The following is a 20974-nucleotide window of genomic DNA, read 5'->3' on the forward strand; positions in this document are numbered from 1 at the left end:
TAACCCTCCTTACATCTGTTCACAGCTCACTATTTCCTAGATGTCCAGAATTGTGGAAGACACTGGCCTCCAGAACAGAAAATTTCTTAACAATAATTTCCTTTCTGCCAACAGTGTCTCCCACAGTTCTACCAATGGCTTACAAGGCAAAAGGTCAGATGCTAAGTGGGCTCTTTACAATGGGACTATTTTTTGGGCCACTATACATAGTTGTACTGGTTACCTCTGGAGCATTTGTTACTAATATTGATATTCAAGTTTTTTCAGCTAAGGACTTCATTTTAAGTGTTTGTTTTCAACTTCATTATATTCTTTCCTCATAGTCATGAATATAATAGATACTTAAATCTGTTTTGGTGTGTAGTAATAGCTTTCATTAGACTCTTTCATAACAGCTTCTCTGGACCTGAAATGTATTAATTTAATTGCATTTATTTTAAGAGAGATACTTCTTTGTGATACGTTGAATACATTGTTGTTTGGCAGTTCCTATGTTCCTACTTACATTGGGAAATCCTAACTCTGTGCATCAGAGAGTTAATTCTAAGTTCCCACAACAAACAGGCTATGAACTACTTTGCTAATCCACTGATAAGTTTTCTTGATATCTGGAAGCAGTATAAAAAATCTTCAAAGAGCGATTTATTGTGCTCATTAGCTTTCTGCAGTTTGCAGCAGAAGTACACAATGCAACCAACTTACCTCTTGAAACAATTTTTTTCAAAACCTTATGTTTGTGTAATTTCTGACTACATAAAGTTTAATGACATTTTTCACTTTTTGTTTTAGCACAGAAAGCTTTCTAGATTACAGGAGAAATAAAGTGCTACAAGAGAACAATAAATCCTTTTCCATCTTCAGTCATAAATGAATATTATCCATTAATACATTGGCCCTGGCCACTTTGGTTTTTTGGAGGACAGAGAATAGAAATATTACTGAAATTTTTACTTCTTCTAATGTCCAAAGTAAATATTAAAGATGTGTTGGTTTAAATAATTCATTGAGCACATTGCAAATTTTTCTTTATCATTTTGGTGGTAGGTGCATTCAGATACATTAGCCTGGATTCTCTGTCCCATCAAAACTGGTGCACAGTGACTTAACATAATCTTAATGAGCAGACAAAAATATTTGGATAGCAATGAATTTAATGTGTATATTTTTCTTTTTCAATAATAGGAATATTTAAGCAAGGCTGTAGTACTTTCAGAATAATCACACCAAATATAGATGAAGAGGCTTCAATGATGGAGGATGTTGGGATGCAAGATGTTCACTTCAATGAAGTGAGTAAGCAAAATTCATATATATTAAAATCAACTCTCATAAACAATTGTTGCTTTACAGTGTTAATTTTATGATTTTTCAATTTTGTCTATTTCACTCTTGGAGTTAATTATAAAATGGGTTAACTGAGCTGACCAGCCTTTAAATAACTGAGGGTACGTCCATACTACCCGCCCGGGTTGGGGGGTAGCGATCGACTTCTTGGAGTTCGATATATCGCATCTCATCTAGACGCGATATATCGAACTCCGAACGCGCTCCCGTCGACTCCGGAACTCCACCACTGCGAACGGCGGTGGCGGAGTCGACGGGGGAGCCGCGGACTTCGATCCCGCGCCGTCAGGATGGGTAAGTAGTTCGAACTAAGGTAGTTCTGGAAAAATAACAGCATTTCAGTAGTTCAAAATCCTCAAAGGAAAAAAAGGTAACCTAAAGAGATTAACTAAGAACATAAAAACAAGTAAAAAAAGACTGTTACATGAGGTAAAAAACTATGCTAACTGACAAACTACACAGATGATTGTTTTATATACTAGCTAGAACTAACCATAGTAAAAATTTTGACCACTTCACCAACAAAGATGTAGACTGATTTATGTAATGTCTACCAGTAATCTGATTGTTATTTAACTTATACCATGTGTTTGAATTGGGGTGAAAGTATAGATTGAAAATATACATATGGTAAATCACTTCTGCCAATTGAGAAAAGATTGATAAAGTAGGAGTATAACCACTTTGTCCCGATTTGAGCAGTGCTTATTAAGGCCATTTCTGGAGGATCACAAAGCCTACATACTCTCAAGGTCTTCTCACTTTAGGAACCCAGAAGTATCAAAACTTCTTCAAGTGATTGCTCATATTGATTCCAATTAGGTGTGCTCACACCATGTGCACAGTTGTCGGAAAGTTTTTTCCCTAGCAGCACCCATCAGGTTGGCTCTGGAGCCTCCTGGAGTGGTGCCCCCATGGCGCTCAATATATGACCCTGCTGACCCAGTGCCCAGGGCCGGCTCTACATATTCGGCCGCCCCAAGCAGTCATGCGCGGGAGATGCCCCGGAGCCCTGGGAGCAGCGGACCTCCCGCTGGCTTGACTGGTGAGGGTCCGCTAGTCGCGCGGCTCGGCTGGACCTCCTGCAGCTGCGGACGGTTGGCTGGTCCGGCGGCTCCGGTTGAGCTGGCGCAGTCATGCCTGCGGGAGGTCCAGCCGAGCCGCGCGACCAGCGAACCGTCCGCAGTCATGCCTGCGGCAGGTCCGGTCGTCCTGGGGCTCCGGTGGACCTCCCGCAGGCATGACTGCGGCAGGTCCGCCGGCCCAATCTGCCGCCCCTGATGACAACTGCCGCCCCACGCGCGTGCTTGTCACGCTGGGGGGTCTGGAGCCGGCCCTGCCAGTGCCTCCTTAGTTCCTTCTTACTGCCCGTGACAGTCATTGGAATTCATAGAATCACAGAATATCCCCCCCATTTCTGCTTGTGCACAAGGTCCTGCTCAAAATCCACAGGGACAAGGCAATGGTCATAATGGTGGCACCGGCGTTGCCCTGCCAGCATTGGTACACCATACTCCTGGAACTTTCGGTGGACATCCCTATCGCGCTGCCGCTACTTCCAGACCTGATCACCCAGGACCATGGTTGCCTTTGTCACCCAGACCTTCAGTCTCTTCACCGCACGGCCTGGAAGTTCATGGTTAAACCCCACAGAGCTCATGTGCTCGAAATCGGATAGGGAGGTCCTGCTTGGTAGCAGGAAGCCCTCCACTAGGTGCACCTATCTGGCCAAGAGGAAAAGGTTTGCAATCTGGTGCTCCCAGGGCCATACTCTGCCATTGCAGGCCTCCATTCCTCTCATCCTGGAGTACCTATTACACCTTAAACAGCAAGGTCTGGCAGCTTCTTTCATCAGGGTGCACTTGGCAGCTCTCTCTCCATTGCATCCGGGAGTGATCGGGCACTCCGTTTTCACCAACCCCATGGTTAGCCAATTCTTCAAAGGTCTGGAGCATCTGTACCCACAGGTTCGGCAGCCAATCCTTGTGAGGGATCTCAACCTGGTTCTCTCCAAACTGATGGGGCCTCATGGAAGGTTGCCTTTCTAGTCTCAAGTACTTCGGCAAGGATTTTTTTGGAACTTAAGGCCCTCATCTCCAACCCTCCCTACACAGTTTTCTTTAAGGACAAGGTGCAATTTAGACTTCACCCTGCTTTCCTTCCAAAGGTTGTGACCCAATTTCACTCCAGTCAGGACGTTTTCCTGCCTATTTTTTACCCTAAACCTCATGTAAGCAGCCGGGAGCAAAGACTCCACTCACTGGACGTTCGACAGGCACGAAGCCGTTCCAAAAATCGAACCAGCTATTTGTGGCGGTGGCAAACCATATAAAAGGTCTTCCAGTCTCGTCGCAGAGGATCTCATCGTGGATCACCTCCTGTATCTGCACCTGCTACAAGTTGGCCAACCTTCCAGCCCTGGCACTCACGGTGCATTCCACAAGGGCTTGTTTGCCTCCTCACACTCACCCCACAGCAGCAGCAGCTCCTGCAACTCCAATCCTGCAGGGATGACTGGGCTCTGCTCCCCACTCCAGTCATTGTGACCTGGTTCACAGGATCACAGCACTGCTCAGGTTTGACCTAGTCACCCTTCCAGCATGATGACAGGGCTGGCCGGGTCAAACTTTTGTGAGTAGTACTGTGACACCATGTGCCAGATTGCAGTGCTGCTCACCCAGATTTGGCGAGGCCGCTCCCAAAAACCTGAATGGCCCAGAGGTTGCAACACCCAGAGCAGGGAACTGAATCCAGCCAGCCCCACGGAACAGGAGCCACAGAATCTGCCACTATGGTACACATGGTGTACTTATATAATACTTACTGTGTTAATGTGTTTATTATGTATCGTGGGTAAGAAATATTTAGTAAGCCAGATTTTTTTTTGCACTTAAGTTATTTCATAGAATCATAGACTATCAGGGTTGGAAGGGATCTCAAGAGGTCATCTAGTCCAACCAATTCCCAACTAAATCATCCCAGCCAGGGCTTTGTCAAGCCTGACCTTAAAAACCTCTAAGGAAGGAGATTCCACCATCTCCCTAGGTAACCCATTCCAGTGCTTCACCACCCTCCTAGTGAAAAAGTTTTTCCTAATATCCAACCTAAACCTCCCCCATTGCAACTTGAGACCATTACTCCTTGTTCTGACATCAGATACCACTGAGAACAGTCTAGATCCATCCTCTTTGGAACCCCCTTTCAGGTAGTTGAAAGCAGCTATCAAATCCCCCCTCATCCTTCTCTTCTGCAGACTAAACAACCCCAGTTCCCTCAGCCTCTCCTCATAAGTCATGTGCTTCAGACGCCTAATCATTTTTGTTGCCCTTCGCAGGACTCTTTCCAATTTTTCCACATCCTCTTTGTAGTGTGGGGCCCAAAACTGGACACAGATGAAGCCTCACCAATGTTGAATAGAGGGGAATGATCACGTCTCTCGATCTGCAGGCAATGCCCCTTCTTATACAGCCCAAAATGCCGTTAGCCTTCTTGGCAACAAGGGCACACTGTTGACTCATCTCCAGCTTCTTGTCCACTGTAACCCCTAGGTCCTTTTCTGCAGAACTGCTTCCTAGCCATTCGGTCCCTAGTCTGTAAGAGTGAATGGGATTCTTCCGTCCTAAGTTCAGGACTCTGCACTTGTCCTTGTTGAACCTCATCAGATTTCTTTTGGCCCAATCCTCTAATTTGTCTAGGTCCCTCTGTATCCTATCCCTACCCTCCAGCGTATCTACCACTCCTCCCAGTTTAGTGTCAGTATTTACTGGTTTCGGACAGGCCATTGGTGCCTTATCTAGACCACAGATGCCCTGAACCCCTCAGTTCCTTCTTAACCATCCTCAGCCAGAAGTGGAGCTCCGTAGCAGCGTCCCAAAGTCAGTCAGTGACAGATCTAGAAAACATAGTTAGAAATAGTTTCAGTTTATAGTTAGTATTAGTCTTAGTTATTTACAAAAATATGTATATATTATTTCAAACCGCACTCAACAATGCCTGGTTCCCAAGTTTTAAAAGATGTGGCTTGTTCCGAGACACTATGCCCACCTCAGATGGACATTCCCTCTGCGTCTGCTGCCTTGGTGAGTCGCATATTCCCCAGAAGTGCACTCGCTGTAGCAACTTGAAGGCCAGAACCAGGTGGGATTGAGACCTACGCCTGAAGTTCATACTTATGGAGAAATCTCTTTGCCTGGCCTCAGGCCCCAGACAACAGACCCCTTCTACAGGGCGATCCCGGGTACCTCACCCTCAGCTAAAGACAAGGCTCATTCCTCAAAAAGATCAAGGAAAAGAGCTATGATCTCACCACAGAGAGTGTCGACAAAAAAGTAATGTCTCCTCTGCCAGGTCGCTGTCCTCGGTGCCAACCACCCCATGGTACGTTTACACTAAGCGCTGGATCAGTGGGTAGTGATCAATCCCCGATTGCTCTGCCGTCGACTCCGGAACTCCACCACGGTGAGAGGCGGAAGCGGAGTCGACAGGGGAGCGGCGGCTGTTGATCCCGCGCTGCGAGGACGCAAAGTAAGTGATTCTAAATCGATCTAAGATAAGTCAACTTCAGCTACATTATTCTCATATGCAACTTTGGCTATCTTAGATCGACCCCACCCTCCCCAGTGTAGTCCAGACCCAAGTGTATGCACCTTCAAGGCACCGGGACCTCTGTCAAGTCCTAGAGTAAAGACAAGGAGTGTAGAAGCATGTCTAAACCTACCACCTTCTCTGGAGCACCAACACCACCAGTGAAAGAAAAGGCGCCAAAGCTGTCACTAGTGGCTATGCAAGCACCACCCATGCTGTGATAACTTCATCAGCACTAGCAGAGAGGGCAAAGATGGCAACATCGGCACCAAACAAGTCAAATCACAAAGCATCAGCACCACCCACAGTACCATCAAAAACACTGGCACTGTTAGCAACGGCATCAGAACCACCAGCATCACGCTATTTACTAAACCATAGAGACATCCTGGTGTCCTCTATACCAGTCTCTCCACTCTTTGGACCGATGGCTCCCTGGAGCATACAGCACCAGAACAATCAGCCTCACCCATCGCCCCACCATTCTCTAGCAACAAGGACGATAAGCACAAAGAGGGTGTCTTCTCCTCTCACCACTCTTCACCAATCATAACCAGATCACCTTTGGGACCCATGAGATCTATGGCAATATGGACAAGATACGCAGCCCTGGTATGGACAGCCATGGATATGTCCACACATGCCTTCTTCATGCAATGGTCACACTGGGACTCAGGGGCAGCCTACAGGGCACCTTATAACCAACCTCCCACCCCACATAGAAGTAGGATAAGATAACCACCACCATCCTCCATTCCAGATACTTCAGCAGTCCAACATGAAACGGGGGACAAGAGGGAGGAGGGCACAGAGCAGGACACGACACCACCTGTACATAATTCCTCATCATCACCAGACAAAGACATAATGTCCCCCCCCCACCTCTGATGATGATTTTAAGCAGTTCCAAGAACTGTCTAAATGGGTGGCGCAGAGCCAGGAGATTCCACTCAAGGAAGTATCTGTTCTTCTTCCAGTGCTTGCTCATGTCGATTCCAGGTAGGTGTGTGTGCACCACGTGCACAGTCATTGGAAGGTTTTTCCCCTAATGGTATCCATCCGGTTGGCTGTGGAGCCAACTGGAGTCATGCCTTCATGGCGGTGCATATAAGTCCCTCCGACCCATCACCTCTTCAGTTCCTTCTTACTGTCAGTGATGGTCGTTGGAGCTGAGTGTCTCTCTTGCTTCAGCAAGCGTTTCCCTTAGTATCTCTGTTTTGTCAGCCTGTAAATAGTTAAATAGTGAGTGTTAGTTACAGTAATTAATAGTTACAGTTGGGGGTTCCCCCCAGTTCCTTCCCTTCTTGGGGTTCGTGGCCATGCCTTGATTCCAAGGCTTTAAACCATGTGGAACCACCCACAAGCCTATGTCAAGGGGCAGACCCCATGACTCCTGCCTAAAGTGTCTGGGGGAGGCACATCAAACAGATCACTGCTAGATCTGCTACGGGTTCTGCCTGAGAATGAAAAAGGAAAGGGACTTCAGGCTCAAGCAGCTCCTCGTGGAGGCAGCCCTCTGTCCCCAGCAGGATTCGGCACCGACACCATGTGGAGCACTCCAGCCTCTGTTAGAGAAGCTACGGCACTGAGGAAGGACTGTATGCATAGAGACCCTCGGCACCATCTCTTCCCAGTGCCAAAACCCATGGCGGTAACAGGGCACCACTCGCATTCACTGGTGCTGCATAAGCAGCACAAGAAGACTGATGGACGGCACTCACCCACGGTGAGAGCAGCCGGGACTGACAGCACTAGCTGTGTGCATCCCATGCTGGGGCACTCAGCGCCTCTCTCGCAGGAAACGGCACCGTCGACTTCGGGCCTGCAGAGGAGTCTATCCAATTCAGCATCATTGGACTCTCCTGCTAGTGTGTGTCAGGTGGAGGAGTTGGAGCTCCCTTCCACCCCAGACATATTTGAGGTGACCAGAGACCTGATTGCCATGATGGCACCGCAGTCCCCTACCAGGCGGGACAGACCTCCAGTACCGCAAAGTGTGGTACCATCCAGAGGCAAGCCTGTGATGATAAAGCACCCCTCACCATCCCTGCGACACCATTCCCTGGCACCATCCTGCTCAGCACCGCCATGGTCTCAGCACTTGGACTCCCCAGGGAGGATTTCAGAGCATGCATATTTCTAAATGCAAGAACTTTACTGCACAATTTACAATAATGAGATTATATTAGATAAGCCCCTTTGTCTCCTTACAAAGATAAATTTGTTTCTCATCCCAGGAAATTATCCTGCCTTCCCTCTGTCTGCATTCTAAGCATGAGGTGAAAACACTTTAGCACAACCAGGAATACCCATTTAAAACAAACATTTCTGGAGATACCAGGTCAATCTAAATATTCTCTGGATGGATACAGTGCTGCCTCAGGGGAAACAAATGTTAATTCCTTAGCCAGCATTCCATTCCAGAGCACACTGCAGATCTCTAGCTGCATCTTGGGCAGAGAGAACTTCGGGGAACAAACTACAAAGCAGCAAGGTACATATTGCTGTTTATCTTTGTAAAACATTTTAAGTTATATTTTTCATTCTTTTGCGCAAGCATCTGTAACCATCTTGGGGTTCATTAAATAACAAACCAGTAAATGAGAAAGGAATAAAACTAACTGGAGAGCATCTTTGGTGAACTGCTGCACAGCACCGTGTTCCCAACCCCTGCCTCCAGGGCACATCTCCAAATTCCTATGTTTATAATATGGTCCGTTTTGAAGGAGCATCTCTAAATTATAATCTTCTACTAACATATCTCTACAGCACCTACACAGGATGTATTATTAGAGACGGAGATTTTTTTTTCTTCTCGCCTTTTCTCCCCTCTTTAAGAATCTGACTGAACAGTACTTCCTAGTCTCAATGAACAAGTGAAAGTGTTATCAAAATAGAATGGAAAAATGTGATGTCTGTTGAAAATTTTCTTTCTGTGATTAAGATCTCCACTAGTCCTTCTCAAAATGGAGGGAAAAAAAGTAAGTTTGTTTTGATCTTAGTGCGTATTGGAAACCTTATGTAGACAGGGAGGAATTGAAGTCATAGTTGAAGTTTTAAAGAAAGAAGGTTTAATTAATCTTAAGAGGTTTATTATAGCATTTTAGAAGCACTCATTCAGATGGCAGCTGGAATGAGCCTGGCACAGCAGACTGCTTTATAAGCAGCATTTTCAGCTGCCTCTGGATCCACTGCAGAGGGAGACAACACAGATGTGAAGAACTAGTGGAGATCTTCACAGAAAGAAAATTAGCATGTATCAAAATTTTCCATTCTCTGAAACAGTAAGGTTCTGAGAAGAAAATAATGCAGTTAAATGAAAGTACTGAGTGGTTTGTATCATCAAAAGGAATTGGTTGTTTTTAACCAGCTCCTATAGTGTTATTTATCCCTACCAAATTCACAGTCCATATTGATCAATTTCACAGCCAGAAGATTTTAAGATTGGTCAATTTCACCTTTTCAGATGTTTACGTCTGAAATTTCAAGGTTTTGTAACTGTGGGGTTCCCTTTTCCGGCAGCAGGGACTTGTGGCTAGAGGGAGTTCGGACCCACGTTCACCAGCCTCCTCCAGCTACAGGAACCTCCATGGCTGCTGCCCAGCATGAAGCTTCCTGCAGAAGGGGGAGGCACTCAGAGGTGGGCCTGATCTCCCATCCCCACCCCCTAGAGCTGCCATACAAGGGAAGGACAAGTCCTGTCCCTCTCCAGCCCAGTGGGGACTTGCAGCTAGGAGCCCCTGGCTGGGGTACTCCCAGCAGCAAGGGAGAGATCAGATTTCACAGGGAAGGGCTTATTTCACGGTCCGTGACACATTTTTCACAGCTGTGAAATTGGTAGGGTCATACTTACAATTAGTCAAGTAAATTGTTTTGAGGAGTGGTTGTTGGGTGAGTTCTAGTGCCTCCTGCTGGAAGTCATCAGTAATGCCTTCAATTTCCCTGTTGGACAGCAGATCCAGCCATATGTTCAAGGTTAACAAACATACTGTTTCAGAGAAGAAAAATTACAGGTAAAGACCAGAGTTTCTTTGCCTAGTGTGACTTCATGGTGGCATGTTTACAAAAATCAGTGCTCTTGTACTGTAAGCAGTTTCTGATAGTTATATTTTTTACTGGTAAACATAATATACTGTATAGTAGTGATGTGTGTTTAGTTTTGAGCATCTGACAAGCAATAGAAATCCAACAAATGTGATTGTAAAAATGAAGTTAGAATTTGAGGATAACAGTAAATTCTATGGTTTAGTGATATTAAGTATGTATTAATATGAACTCTAATACTTTTATCTCGGAAGCACAAACAAACATGGAAACAAATAACATTGAGTGATAACTGAACTTACGGCATAAGGCTGTTTTTTATCAGTCATATTTGAATGTGGTTTTGCCCGTTTCATCTCTAGGACATAAATAAATAAACCTTTAACAAGGTCTATAGTTCACAAGATTATCACAAAATGATAGAACAGGGGTAGGCAACCTATGGCACAGGTGCCGAAGGCGGCACGTGAGCTGATTTTCAGTGGCACTCACACTGCCCGGGTCCTGGCCACCAGTCCAGGGGGCTCTGCATTTTAATTTAATTTTAAATGAAGCTTATTAAACATTTTAAAAACCTTATTTTCTTTACATACAACAATAATTCAGTTATATATATTATAGACTTCTAGAAAGAGACCTTCTAAAAACATTAAAATGTATTACTGGCACGCGAACCCTTAAATCAGAGTGAATAAATGAAGACTCGGCACACCATGTCTGAAAGGTTGCCGACCTCTGTGATAGAACTAAGGGGGTTATAAAGTACCTAAGTGTACATGTAAAGGAGAGACGGGGAGGAGAAACTTAACATACTTAATTGAGGAAAAAATAGACCAGTCTAGCATAAATGTAGCTGTAGTCAGGTGATAAGCTTTTACAAATATCTTGGAAGGTGTAAGCTACAATTTCATTTTAAGGAGGAAAAACAATCAAATGTTTCTGTTCCACTTCTGGAGCATCCAAAAACATTGTCCCCTTCCCCGTCACCAAAAGCACAGCTGGATCACAAGTAATGAACACATCAGTCATAATGAATGTCTGTTATTCCATCATCTGAATTTTCTTATGTACCATTTCTTTTTGTCTGTCTTTTAAGCTTCTAAGATCTTCAGGGCAGGAACCACCCTTATCTCTGTCTTGTATAGTGCTGAGCATAGTATCAGTTGTAAATAATGTTAATACTCTTTAATACTACTAGCCTGCTGACTAACAGGTTGTTCTCCTTTTACTTGGATGACTAGCTACTGAAGACCTCATCTAAGCAAGTTATAGTGTGGTCTTTAGAAACCAACTTTTTCCCCTTCAGGTCACCCTCTTTTCTATTAAGAGGATAAAAATGTCTTGGTTATACTTCATACAGGCACAATTGAATTCAGTCCAATAAGGCAATTGCCTTCCTTATGGACAGTCAGTTCAGGGATGTTCTAAGGAAAGTCAGTCTACTTGAGCAGCTGCATGTATGCCACAGTGCAGCTTTTGACACAAGAAGGTCCTGGTCCATGACTGGGACTCCTAGGTGCAACGATAATATAAATACCGTATTGTCCCGAGTATAGGCCGCACTTTCCCCCCCTAATTTAAGTCTTTAAACTAGGGGTGCGGCCTATAAGCGGGATCTTGCAAAAAAAAACCCAATAAAATACTTTAAATCCCAGCCGCGGCAGGGAATCAGAGGGCTCTGGGCTGCCCGCCACGGCGGGGAGCCCAGAGCCCTTTAAATCCCAGCCGCGGCGGGGAATCAGAGCGCTTTAAATCCCAGCCGCGGCGGGGAATCAGAGCGCTTTAAATCCCAGCCGTGGTGGGGAATCAGAGCGCTTTAAATCCCAGCCGCGGTGGGGAATCAGAGGGCTCTGGGCTGCCCGCCACGGCGGGGAGGGCGGGGAGCCCAGAGCCCTTTAAATCCCAGCCGCGGCCAGGAATCAGAGGGCTGCCCAGCCGTGTCCCCGCCTCCCCCGCCGCCCGGCTGCGACCCCGGCCGCGTCCCCGCCTCGCCCGGCCCCGGCCCTGCGTACCCGCCTCCGCCGGCCCTGGCCTTGCGCCGCCCGGCTCCAGCCCCGGCCACGTGCCCGGCTCCGGCCCCGGCCGCGTCCCCGCCCCGGCCCTAGGCCCGCGTACCTGCCTCCGCCGGCCACGTCCCTGCCTCCCCTGATGCCCGGCCACGTCCCCGCCTCCCCCGCCGCCCGGCTCCAGCCCCGTGTACCCGCCTCCGCCGGCCCCGGCCTCAGGGCCGCCCAGAGGGGGGGGCAAAGGGGGCAATTTGCCCCCGGCCCCACGAGAGTTTTTCGGGGCCCCCGGAGCGGTGTCCTTCACTCGCTCCGGGGGACCCAGAAAACTCTTGCAGGGCCGGGCGCAGGAGCTTCTTCTGCTCCTGGTCTTCGCCTGAGGGGGGGGGTCCTTCTGCTCCGGGGCGTAAGGACCCCCCACTGGCGAGTTACCGCCCAAGCGGGACCCACTGCCGAAGTGCAGCCCGGTCTTCGGCGGTAATTCGGCGGCGGGGGCCCTTCTGTACCAGGACCCACCGCCGAAGTGCCCCGAAGACTCGCGGCGGGGCCTCCCGCCGCCGAATTACTGCCGAAGACCGGGCTGCACTTCAGCGGCGGGTCCCGCTTCGGCGGTAATTCGGCAGCGGGGGCGCCCCGCGGCGGGTCTTCGGGACACTTCGGCGGCAGGTCCCAGAATGGAAGGGGCCCCCCCGCCGAAGACCCCGGGCCCCCGGAATTCTCTGGGCGGCCCTGCCTGGCTGCGCGTCCCCCGGCGCCTCATCGCCCGTCCCCGGCCGCCCATCCCCGGCCCCGCATCCCTTCCCGGCCGCCCTACTCTGGCCGGCCAGCTACCTGGCTCTGGCTGTCCAGCTCCCACCACATCCTCCAGCTCTGGACTCCGGCCGCGTGACTCCTGCCCCGGCCCAGCATCCCGGGGCTCCTGGCTCCAGCCGCGGCCGGACTGTAGTGCCGCCAGCCACATCCAGGCAGCGCAGTAAGGGGGCAGGGAGGGGGTGTTGGAGAGAGGGCGGGGAGTTCGGGGTGGGGGGTGGATAGGGGTTGGGGGGGTCAGAGGGCAGGGAACAGGGGGATTGAATAGGGGCAAGGGTCCTGGTGGGGCAGTTAGAAAGGATCAGGGGATGGATGGGGCGGTGGGAGGCAGTCAGGGGCAAGGGTTCCAGGGGCTGTCAGGGGACAGAGAGAAGGGGTGGTTGGATGGGGCAGGGGTCCCTGGGGTGGGGGGAGGTGTCAAGGAACGCGGGGGGTTGGATGGGGCAGGAGTTCGGGGGGGGGGCCATGATTCCTAACCCTAAGAACATTTGCTAATGTTGTTGATTGTTGTGCAGGGGAGAGGGTGAGAACTGTTCCCATCAGTCTCCTTGTTGTCCATTCCTTTTCCCTTCTTTATTTACAGTATAACTACAAAATAGTTTTCAATATTTCTGAGTATATAACATATGCCATCAAAAGCAGGACTACCAAAAGTGTTAAAAGTGTTAAAAAATACTGGTACATGTCTTCCTATTCATTAAATAAAATACTGTTTTACTGTTCTACTAATGTGTATATTTTCTTTAAGTTAAAAAAAGTTAAAAATTTAATTTTTTAAAAATAGCACCAAACTTTAAGGGTGTGGCTTATAATCAGGAGCGGCCTATACTCGGAACAATACGGTAATAGCTCAACTGTTTTAGGATGATACGCTGCATAATAAACAGCTGGAGATATGGTAACAATGCTACTGTAATTGAGCTGCATACAGTGTAATTTTGGAATGTATTTGCGCTTTAACAAAACAAATTTATTAATTAAAATGGACAAAGGTATTTGTGAATATAGTATATTCATACTTAGCAATTAGCTGTAATTGATATTACATTATAGCTGCAAGTGTGCATTTGGAATCTCTGAATTAACCACATGAAAACACTTACAAAAATAACCCAAATGTATAAATTTTCATAAGCACAGAAGGGATAAGTACTTCCAATTTCCTAGAATTAAAGTAGTTAAATAGTAATATACAAGTTCACAGTGTCAAGTCATATAAAAATAAGTAGAAGATAAAAAAGTGAAGTTACTACTATACAGTGTACTTTAAGCCACATAATAAGAGAAATAAACACTGCAGCCCCACCATGCTGTCCACAAAAAATGCAGCACTTGGACTTCATGAATATGGCATTACGTACCTCAGTACACGGTGGAAGAAAGAATATGCTACATCAAGGCAACACAGTTAAAGTGCTAGAGCTGTAAATCCGCTCTTGCACAGTCATGTATCCTGATGTCTACAGATAGAAAATTAAAGATTATGGTCTTGATCGTGCCCCTGTTAAATTCCTTAGGCAATTCTGTGTTCTTCCTCCAACAAGGCAGAGCACAGAAGACACAGCTAAAGAGAAGAAAGCAAAGATGATTTTATACCCTACAGTGACCTGTGTCAGGCCCAACAATGCATTCTATATAATTTCTTTAAAAAAACAAAATGTAGCCTAATTTGGAATAACAAATACATCAGAACTGGGTGAGGGGAGGCGAATACATTCACCATTTTAAAATTTCGTCTCTCCCTTTTTAAATTTTATAGTCCACTAGTCTAGTAGTCTACAGATGACCAGTGGAATGGAAAAGCAAAACAGGATGAGAGAAGGAATATATAGTCAAAAAAGTTACTAGTTTCATAATACGGTGTCTGTTTAATGTATTGAAGTGCATGCAAACTATAGACACAATACTTCTAAACATTAAATGGTGACCCAAACAAAGCAAATGAAAGAAAAATTTTAAATGATTGCCAAATCTTACCACAACTATTGAAACTGCTTAGAAGGAAAAATAGTTCCATGTAAATGCCATTTACTGAAATAAAATACATTGGCCATAATTTTGTGCTAACGAATAAAGCTTGTATACAAGGCTAATATTATGTTAACATTTTATTTATGTAACAATTTTGTATACTTGTTTAAATCTGTTGGTGTCTGTAACTCTGTTAAGTCATATGAAATAAATGTCATTTCTATTTTGGCCACATAAAATATTTTACTTATTCTTCCAATCCTGAAATAAACTTGGTTCATTATTCTAATATTTAAACTGGTATTTTTCTTATTTCTCTTTGAAATTCTAATATAGCCAATGCAAATTTATGGGAACAATTTCTCTTTTGTCATTGTAGAAGTCTTGTATTAACTTTTATACCGAGTCATAAATCACTACAGCCTATATTTTTCACACAATACATTTCTTTACTCTAGCCTCAAAGTCAATTTCCTGCAAATCCTTTATCATTCTACATTAGTAGCTTTTCTCCGCACTCTGTCCAATTTCTCTTCACTGTATTATTGCAGATGTGTGTGTAGTACTCCAGTTGATAGTTCAAGTAGTTCCTGGTAGTTCAAGTTTCCTTATGATTTTTAATGTAATAACATTCCATTAGAAAATATATGGAAAATGAACACTCTGACAAGTAATCCATAGTGGGCTTTTTGAATGAAATATCTATTCTATGTTGTGCTGGACTATTAAGAGTTATAGTGGTATATAGAACAGAAAAAGATATGTTGTACGAAATGGTACCACAATTAAGTGCATAAACTATTTGCCTTAACTAATCTTCTTGCAACAAGAAAGATAGGGTTAAACAAAAAAAAAACAAAGAAAGCCAGGAATGTTATGCCCAAGTTGCCTTTTCTGCTTCCTCATATTTCTCAGTTTCTTAAACTTTCCTGCTTTTGTCATTTACCTTTTCATCTCAGACATAGTATATCAAATTTAAGTTCACAGAATGTGCATTAATGAGTACACATTTCTGAGTACCTATTAGTGTAATGCAGGTAATTGTACTGAAAATGTAATTAATTGGGTAGTTCTTGTAGAAACTCAATATAAACAATAAAATTTGTGTCGTATCCAGTTGGCTTTTTATTAAGTAATGTTTTTCACAAACAGAACATAAAAAAGCACATAAGAAACAGAAAGTTTGCTTTATAATATGGCTTCTGAAAAGCGATTATAAAACTTGTTTGCTTGATTGCATATAAACATACCCAGAACAAAAGCTTTGTTAGGTATACTCCCGTTGAGTTGGCTTTGAAGTTCATGAAGTTCTCTAAAACAACATGCCATATGAAGTAAATGCAAAGTGTGTATGTTCACATCCAAAACTGTATTTGTGTTTTTGTTACTGTGTTGGATTTTTCTAAACCAATACTCTGCCTTAAAACACAATGCCTTTACATATTTTTGTTTTGGGAATCTATCTTTTTCAACAAACTGCTATTTTCCTTGTGTTTTCTTGGGAAGTTCTTTAATGTAGACACAACAAAACAGTGCAAAACAGCTAAATTTTACTTTTTTGTAACTTTAGGATGTGCTAATGGAATTATTAGAGCAATGTGCAGATGGACTCTGGAAGGCTGAGCGATATGAACTGATTGCTGACATCTACAAACTTATCATTCCCATTTATGAAAAACGGAGGGATTTTGAGGTATTTGATAGGCATCTGTTTTAAAATTTGTCTGTGAAAACAATCTAGCCTTTTGAATCTATAACAGTATGATGTATCAAATATCTCTGAACAATACAGTATCAGAACAATTTTATTTGAAGTATTTGTTCAAATTTAAAAAGGCATGTTTAATTTAAAAACAAAAAAATTTGGTCTTTCACTTGCACAGTTCCTGCTTCATGTATACCTTGAAGAATTAAATGGTTTTGTATTTTCCTTTCATCATTGGAATTTATACTGTGCATCCAATTAAAAATCAATACGCAAAAACAGATAGCTTTTCATAAAACAATTTTATATGCAGGAGGCGCATGATCCTGCATGTATATACATATAATAATAAAAAGTTAATGTAATTAAATCATTTTCAGAATTTTTTTATCCAACTGAAAACCAGTGGCAAATATAATTCCAACTCCAAAGAAGTTCTGAGCATCTTTAACTACCATTTAAGACAATTGGAGTTGCAGGTCTTTAACACTTCTTAGGTTTTAGTATTGTTACTTTTAGGATTGTTTTTCATAAACTTTATTCAGTAGTCATTTAATATTACATCACTGTAATATCAAATAGTACTGAAAATGCAATATGGATAATACTGAGGGATGTACTGTATTCACTTGATGCATGATCATTGGCAAGTCAGTTTGGGCCTGATCATGGCCACAGTTACACACTAACACAGAGATGTAAGGGGGAGTTATGTACCTGAACAGCCTCCCTCATTTCTTCCCTACCTTCTCCTGTCAGCAGGTGGGTAGGGAAATGGGTGATGTTTAAAAAAAGTCTCCAATGACATGCCTGGCAATTATGGACTAGGAAACCTAACTTCAGTACCTGGCAAATTGGTTGAAACTATAATAAAGGATAAAATTATCAGACACATGATATGCTGGGGAAGAGTCAACATGCTGTCAGTAAACATGTGGACAGGGGTGATCCAGTGGATATAGTGTACTTGAACTTTCAGAAAGCCTTTGACAAGGTCCTACACCAAAAACCCTTAAACAAGTTAAACTGTCATTGAATTGAAGAGGGAAGGTCATCTTATGGATCAGAATCTGGTTAAAAGATAGGAAACAGAATAGGAATAAATGGTGGTTTTCACAATGGAGAGAAGGTAAATAGTGGAGTCCCCTAAGGATCTGTACTGGAACCTGTGCTGTTCAACCTATTCATAAATTATTTGGAAAGCATAGTCAACAATGAGGTGGCAAAATTTGCAGATTATACTAAATTACTGAAGATTGTTAAATCTAAAGCTGACTGCAAAGAGTTAAAAGGTATTTCACAAAACTAGGTGACTGGACAACAAAATGGCAGATGAAATTCAGTCTTGATCAGTGCAAAGTAATACATATTAGAAAAAATAATCCCAACTATCAGACAAAATGATGGGGTCTAAATTAGCAGTTACCATTCGCGGAAGTGTCATTGTGGATACTTCTCAGCACATCTGCTCAGCGTGCAGCGGCTGTCCAGAAAGCTAGCAATGTTATTTATCCCTTTCCTAGTGTTTCCTAATAAGAGAGAAAATATCATAATGCCACTGTACAAGTGGATGATACTTTGTGCAGTGCAGGTTGTCCCATCTCAAAAAAGATGTATTAGAATTGGAAAAGGTTCAGAGAGAGGCTACAAAAACTATTAGGAGTATAGAACAGCTTCCATCTGAGGAGAGATTAAAAACACTTGTTCATTTTAGAAAAGAGATTACTAAGGGGGCATATGATAGAGGTCTATAAAATCATGAATGATGTGGAGAAAGTTAATAGAGAAATGTTATTTACCCCGTGACATAACACATGAACCGGGGTCACCCAATGAAATTAATAGGCAACAAGTTTAAAATTGAAATAAGGATGTACTTCTTTACACAATGCACAGTCAACCTGTGAAACTCTTGCCAGGAGATGATGTGAAGGCCAAAAGTATAACAGGGTTCAAAAAAGAATTAGGTAAGTTGATGGACGATAGATCAATCAATAACTGTTAGCCAAGATGGTCACGGACACAGCCCTATGCTCTGGGGGCATATCTACACTGCAGTTAAAAACCTGTGACTGATCCATGCTACCTGACTCAGGCTAAGGGGTGTGGGCAAAGGGGTTATTTAATTGTGGTGTAGACATTCAGGCTTGGGCTGAAGCCCTGACTCTGGGACCCTGGGAAATGAGAGGATCCCAGAGCCCAAACATCTACACCAAAATTAAACAGCCCCTTAGTCCGAGTCCACTAGCATGTGCCAGTCATGGGCTTTTAATACAGTGTAGATATGCTTTGGGTGTCCCTAAGCCTCCGACTGCCAGAAGCTGGGATTGAATGACAGAGGTGGATGACTCGATAACTTCCCTGTTCTGTTCATTCCTTTTGAAGCATCTGGTACTGGCCACTGTTGGAGGACAGGATACTGGGCTAGACGGATCATTGGTCTCATCCAGTATGGCCGTTTTTATATTAAGCATTGGCTATGTCATCCCCCAGTGTGCCAGCCAAAGCAACTGAGACAGCATATGCTACTACTATGATGGTAGCAGTTTATTCTCTTACAGACACCCCTCCTCTCACACACACACTCCTCTGAACAAGAGGGGAGCAGAGAAGGATTCCTTCTCTGCATTGTCCTTTAGTGAGGACTAGAAGGAACATAATCTAGCCCTTAGTGTGTTAACTCTGCTGCTCTGGGTCCTACGTGGTGGTAGTGTTGTTTGTTGTTAATACATTTTCTCTTAGAAGGTTGATGTTAGTAACTAAAAGAGCTTTTTCTCCTTAACACGGTGCTCTTTTATGTTTAAAATAAAGAGAAAATGTTGCTTCTAAGTGGTGCCATTCCAAAATTCTGTGGTGTTTTTTAGAGACTAGCTCATCTATATGACACACTCCATCGGGCATACAGCAAAGTAACAGAAGTTATGCATACAGGCAAGAGACTACTTGGCACTTATTTCAGAGTAGCATTCTTTGGACAGGTAAGCATTATTTAATATCACCTTGTCAACTATAAAATACAGTTAAAAAAAATTAAAAATTTTGCAACGTATCCTGATTCAATCTTCCTTTGATTTCTATATTGATACTGCAAAATAAACATGACAGATTTGTTCTAGTAGTAATGATTGTCTGGTTTAATACATTTTTCATATCCAGTGTAATTCCTCCTTATCTTCCTCAGTAAACTTTCTGCTTTTTCTTTTTCTTTCTTTTTGTTACTATCTTAAGGCAGCGGTAAGTTCTCCATAATAATTTTTAGCAATTTTTTGAGCACCATCTTTGGTGCCGCAGTGTGGTTTGCAAGTTTGCTTTTCAGATCTGTATGCATTCTAGCTGTTGTAATTCCAAAAATAACATTCAGTGCCATTTACAGAAACAAATCACCTATTTCCTATACATCAGCACTGCATGCATCAAAAAACAAAATCAAAAGTTCTGGCTGACAGTGTGCATTTGACAGCTTCACATCATGTAATATATCTACACTGTATTTGTATCAGTAAAATATGGCACTGTAGCCAAATATTGTGTATATTTTTGTGTGTGTGTAACCCAGTTTTTAGTTAACTGATTTCATTTGGATAGCTGACAGGCTGTTTAGGGGAATGGGGGAGATTGTAAACTACCTTGAGCAGTATAACCTTCAATTTATTCTGTTGTTGTCTTTTATAATTTTATAGCAATACCAGTTTACAGACAGTGAAAGAGATATGGAGGTAATTACAGTAGCTGCTTACAAAGCAAGCAATGCAGTAAAAATTACTGCATTTCAGCTTAGTTTGATGTGGGTATTTTTGTCAGTGTAGCCTGTGTTTATACATGATATGTTCTGTTTCTTTCACTTTTTGTCCATTCCATCTTATGACAGAAATATTTATTTTCTGATTTAAAACATTAACTCAGACTTGGCTTTTTGCTTTAAAGCAGTTACCTGTTTCACCTTCCATGCACTTCTATATTTGATTCAACCAAGATTTCAAAACAGATGGGTTAACAGTGAAAACACACAAATATTTATGTTCAATATAATGTAAAGATTTTTAAATGAGAGAGTAGATGTGGTTTTATTTCATTGTACTGTACAATCCAGTATGTAAAACCCGCATAAAACTGTTTTTCAATCTATTTTTGTAAGTTGTTACTGAAGCATTCAGTGGAGAGTCAAATAATCCCTTTTGGCAAGGAAATGAATCTTTTGGCAAGTGAAACAGGGATGAAAACAATTCATTTTGGAAGAATATGAAAAATCAGTTTTGATCCCAAAACTTTTAATGTTAACACATCAAATAATTACAACAGTCCTTTCATAAGTTTGTCATTTTGGGTGCTTCCATTACCTGTGCACTCATTCTATAGTAGATAATTCTACTATAAAATTCTACTTTTTTTTCTCATAGGGTACCTTTTTAACTTGAATTTTATTTTGATAGTTTTTGATTGATATTTTAATTTTTGCTTGAACCGTGACATTGAACATTTAAGTGTGCCTTGAAAAGCATAAACCTTTGTTGTA

General features: G+C 43.3%; 1 protein-coding gene across 1 annotated transcript in view; it reads left to right on the top strand.

The window, feature by feature from the left end:
* The window catches only part of DOCK9 (dedicator of cytokinesis 9), a 309382-nt gene that overhangs the window by 268617 nt on the left and 19791 nt on the right, over positions 1 to 20974 (top strand). The window contains exons 45-47 of the mRNA XM_045009174.1: positions 1183 to 1289; positions 16327 to 16449; positions 19326 to 19439. Coding sequence (XP_044865109.1) covers positions 1183 to 1289; positions 16327 to 16449; positions 19326 to 19439 — 344 coding nt within the window. The remainder of the gene's footprint in view (positions 1 to 1182; positions 1290 to 16326; positions 16450 to 19325; positions 19440 to 20974) is intronic.

This window comes from Mauremys mutica, chromosome 1 (assembly GCF_020497125.1).
Source record: "Mauremys mutica isolate MM-2020 ecotype Southern chromosome 1, ASM2049712v1, whole genome shotgun sequence".
NCBI classification, from domain to species: domain Eukaryota; kingdom Metazoa; phylum Chordata; order Testudines; family Geoemydidae; genus Mauremys; species Mauremys mutica.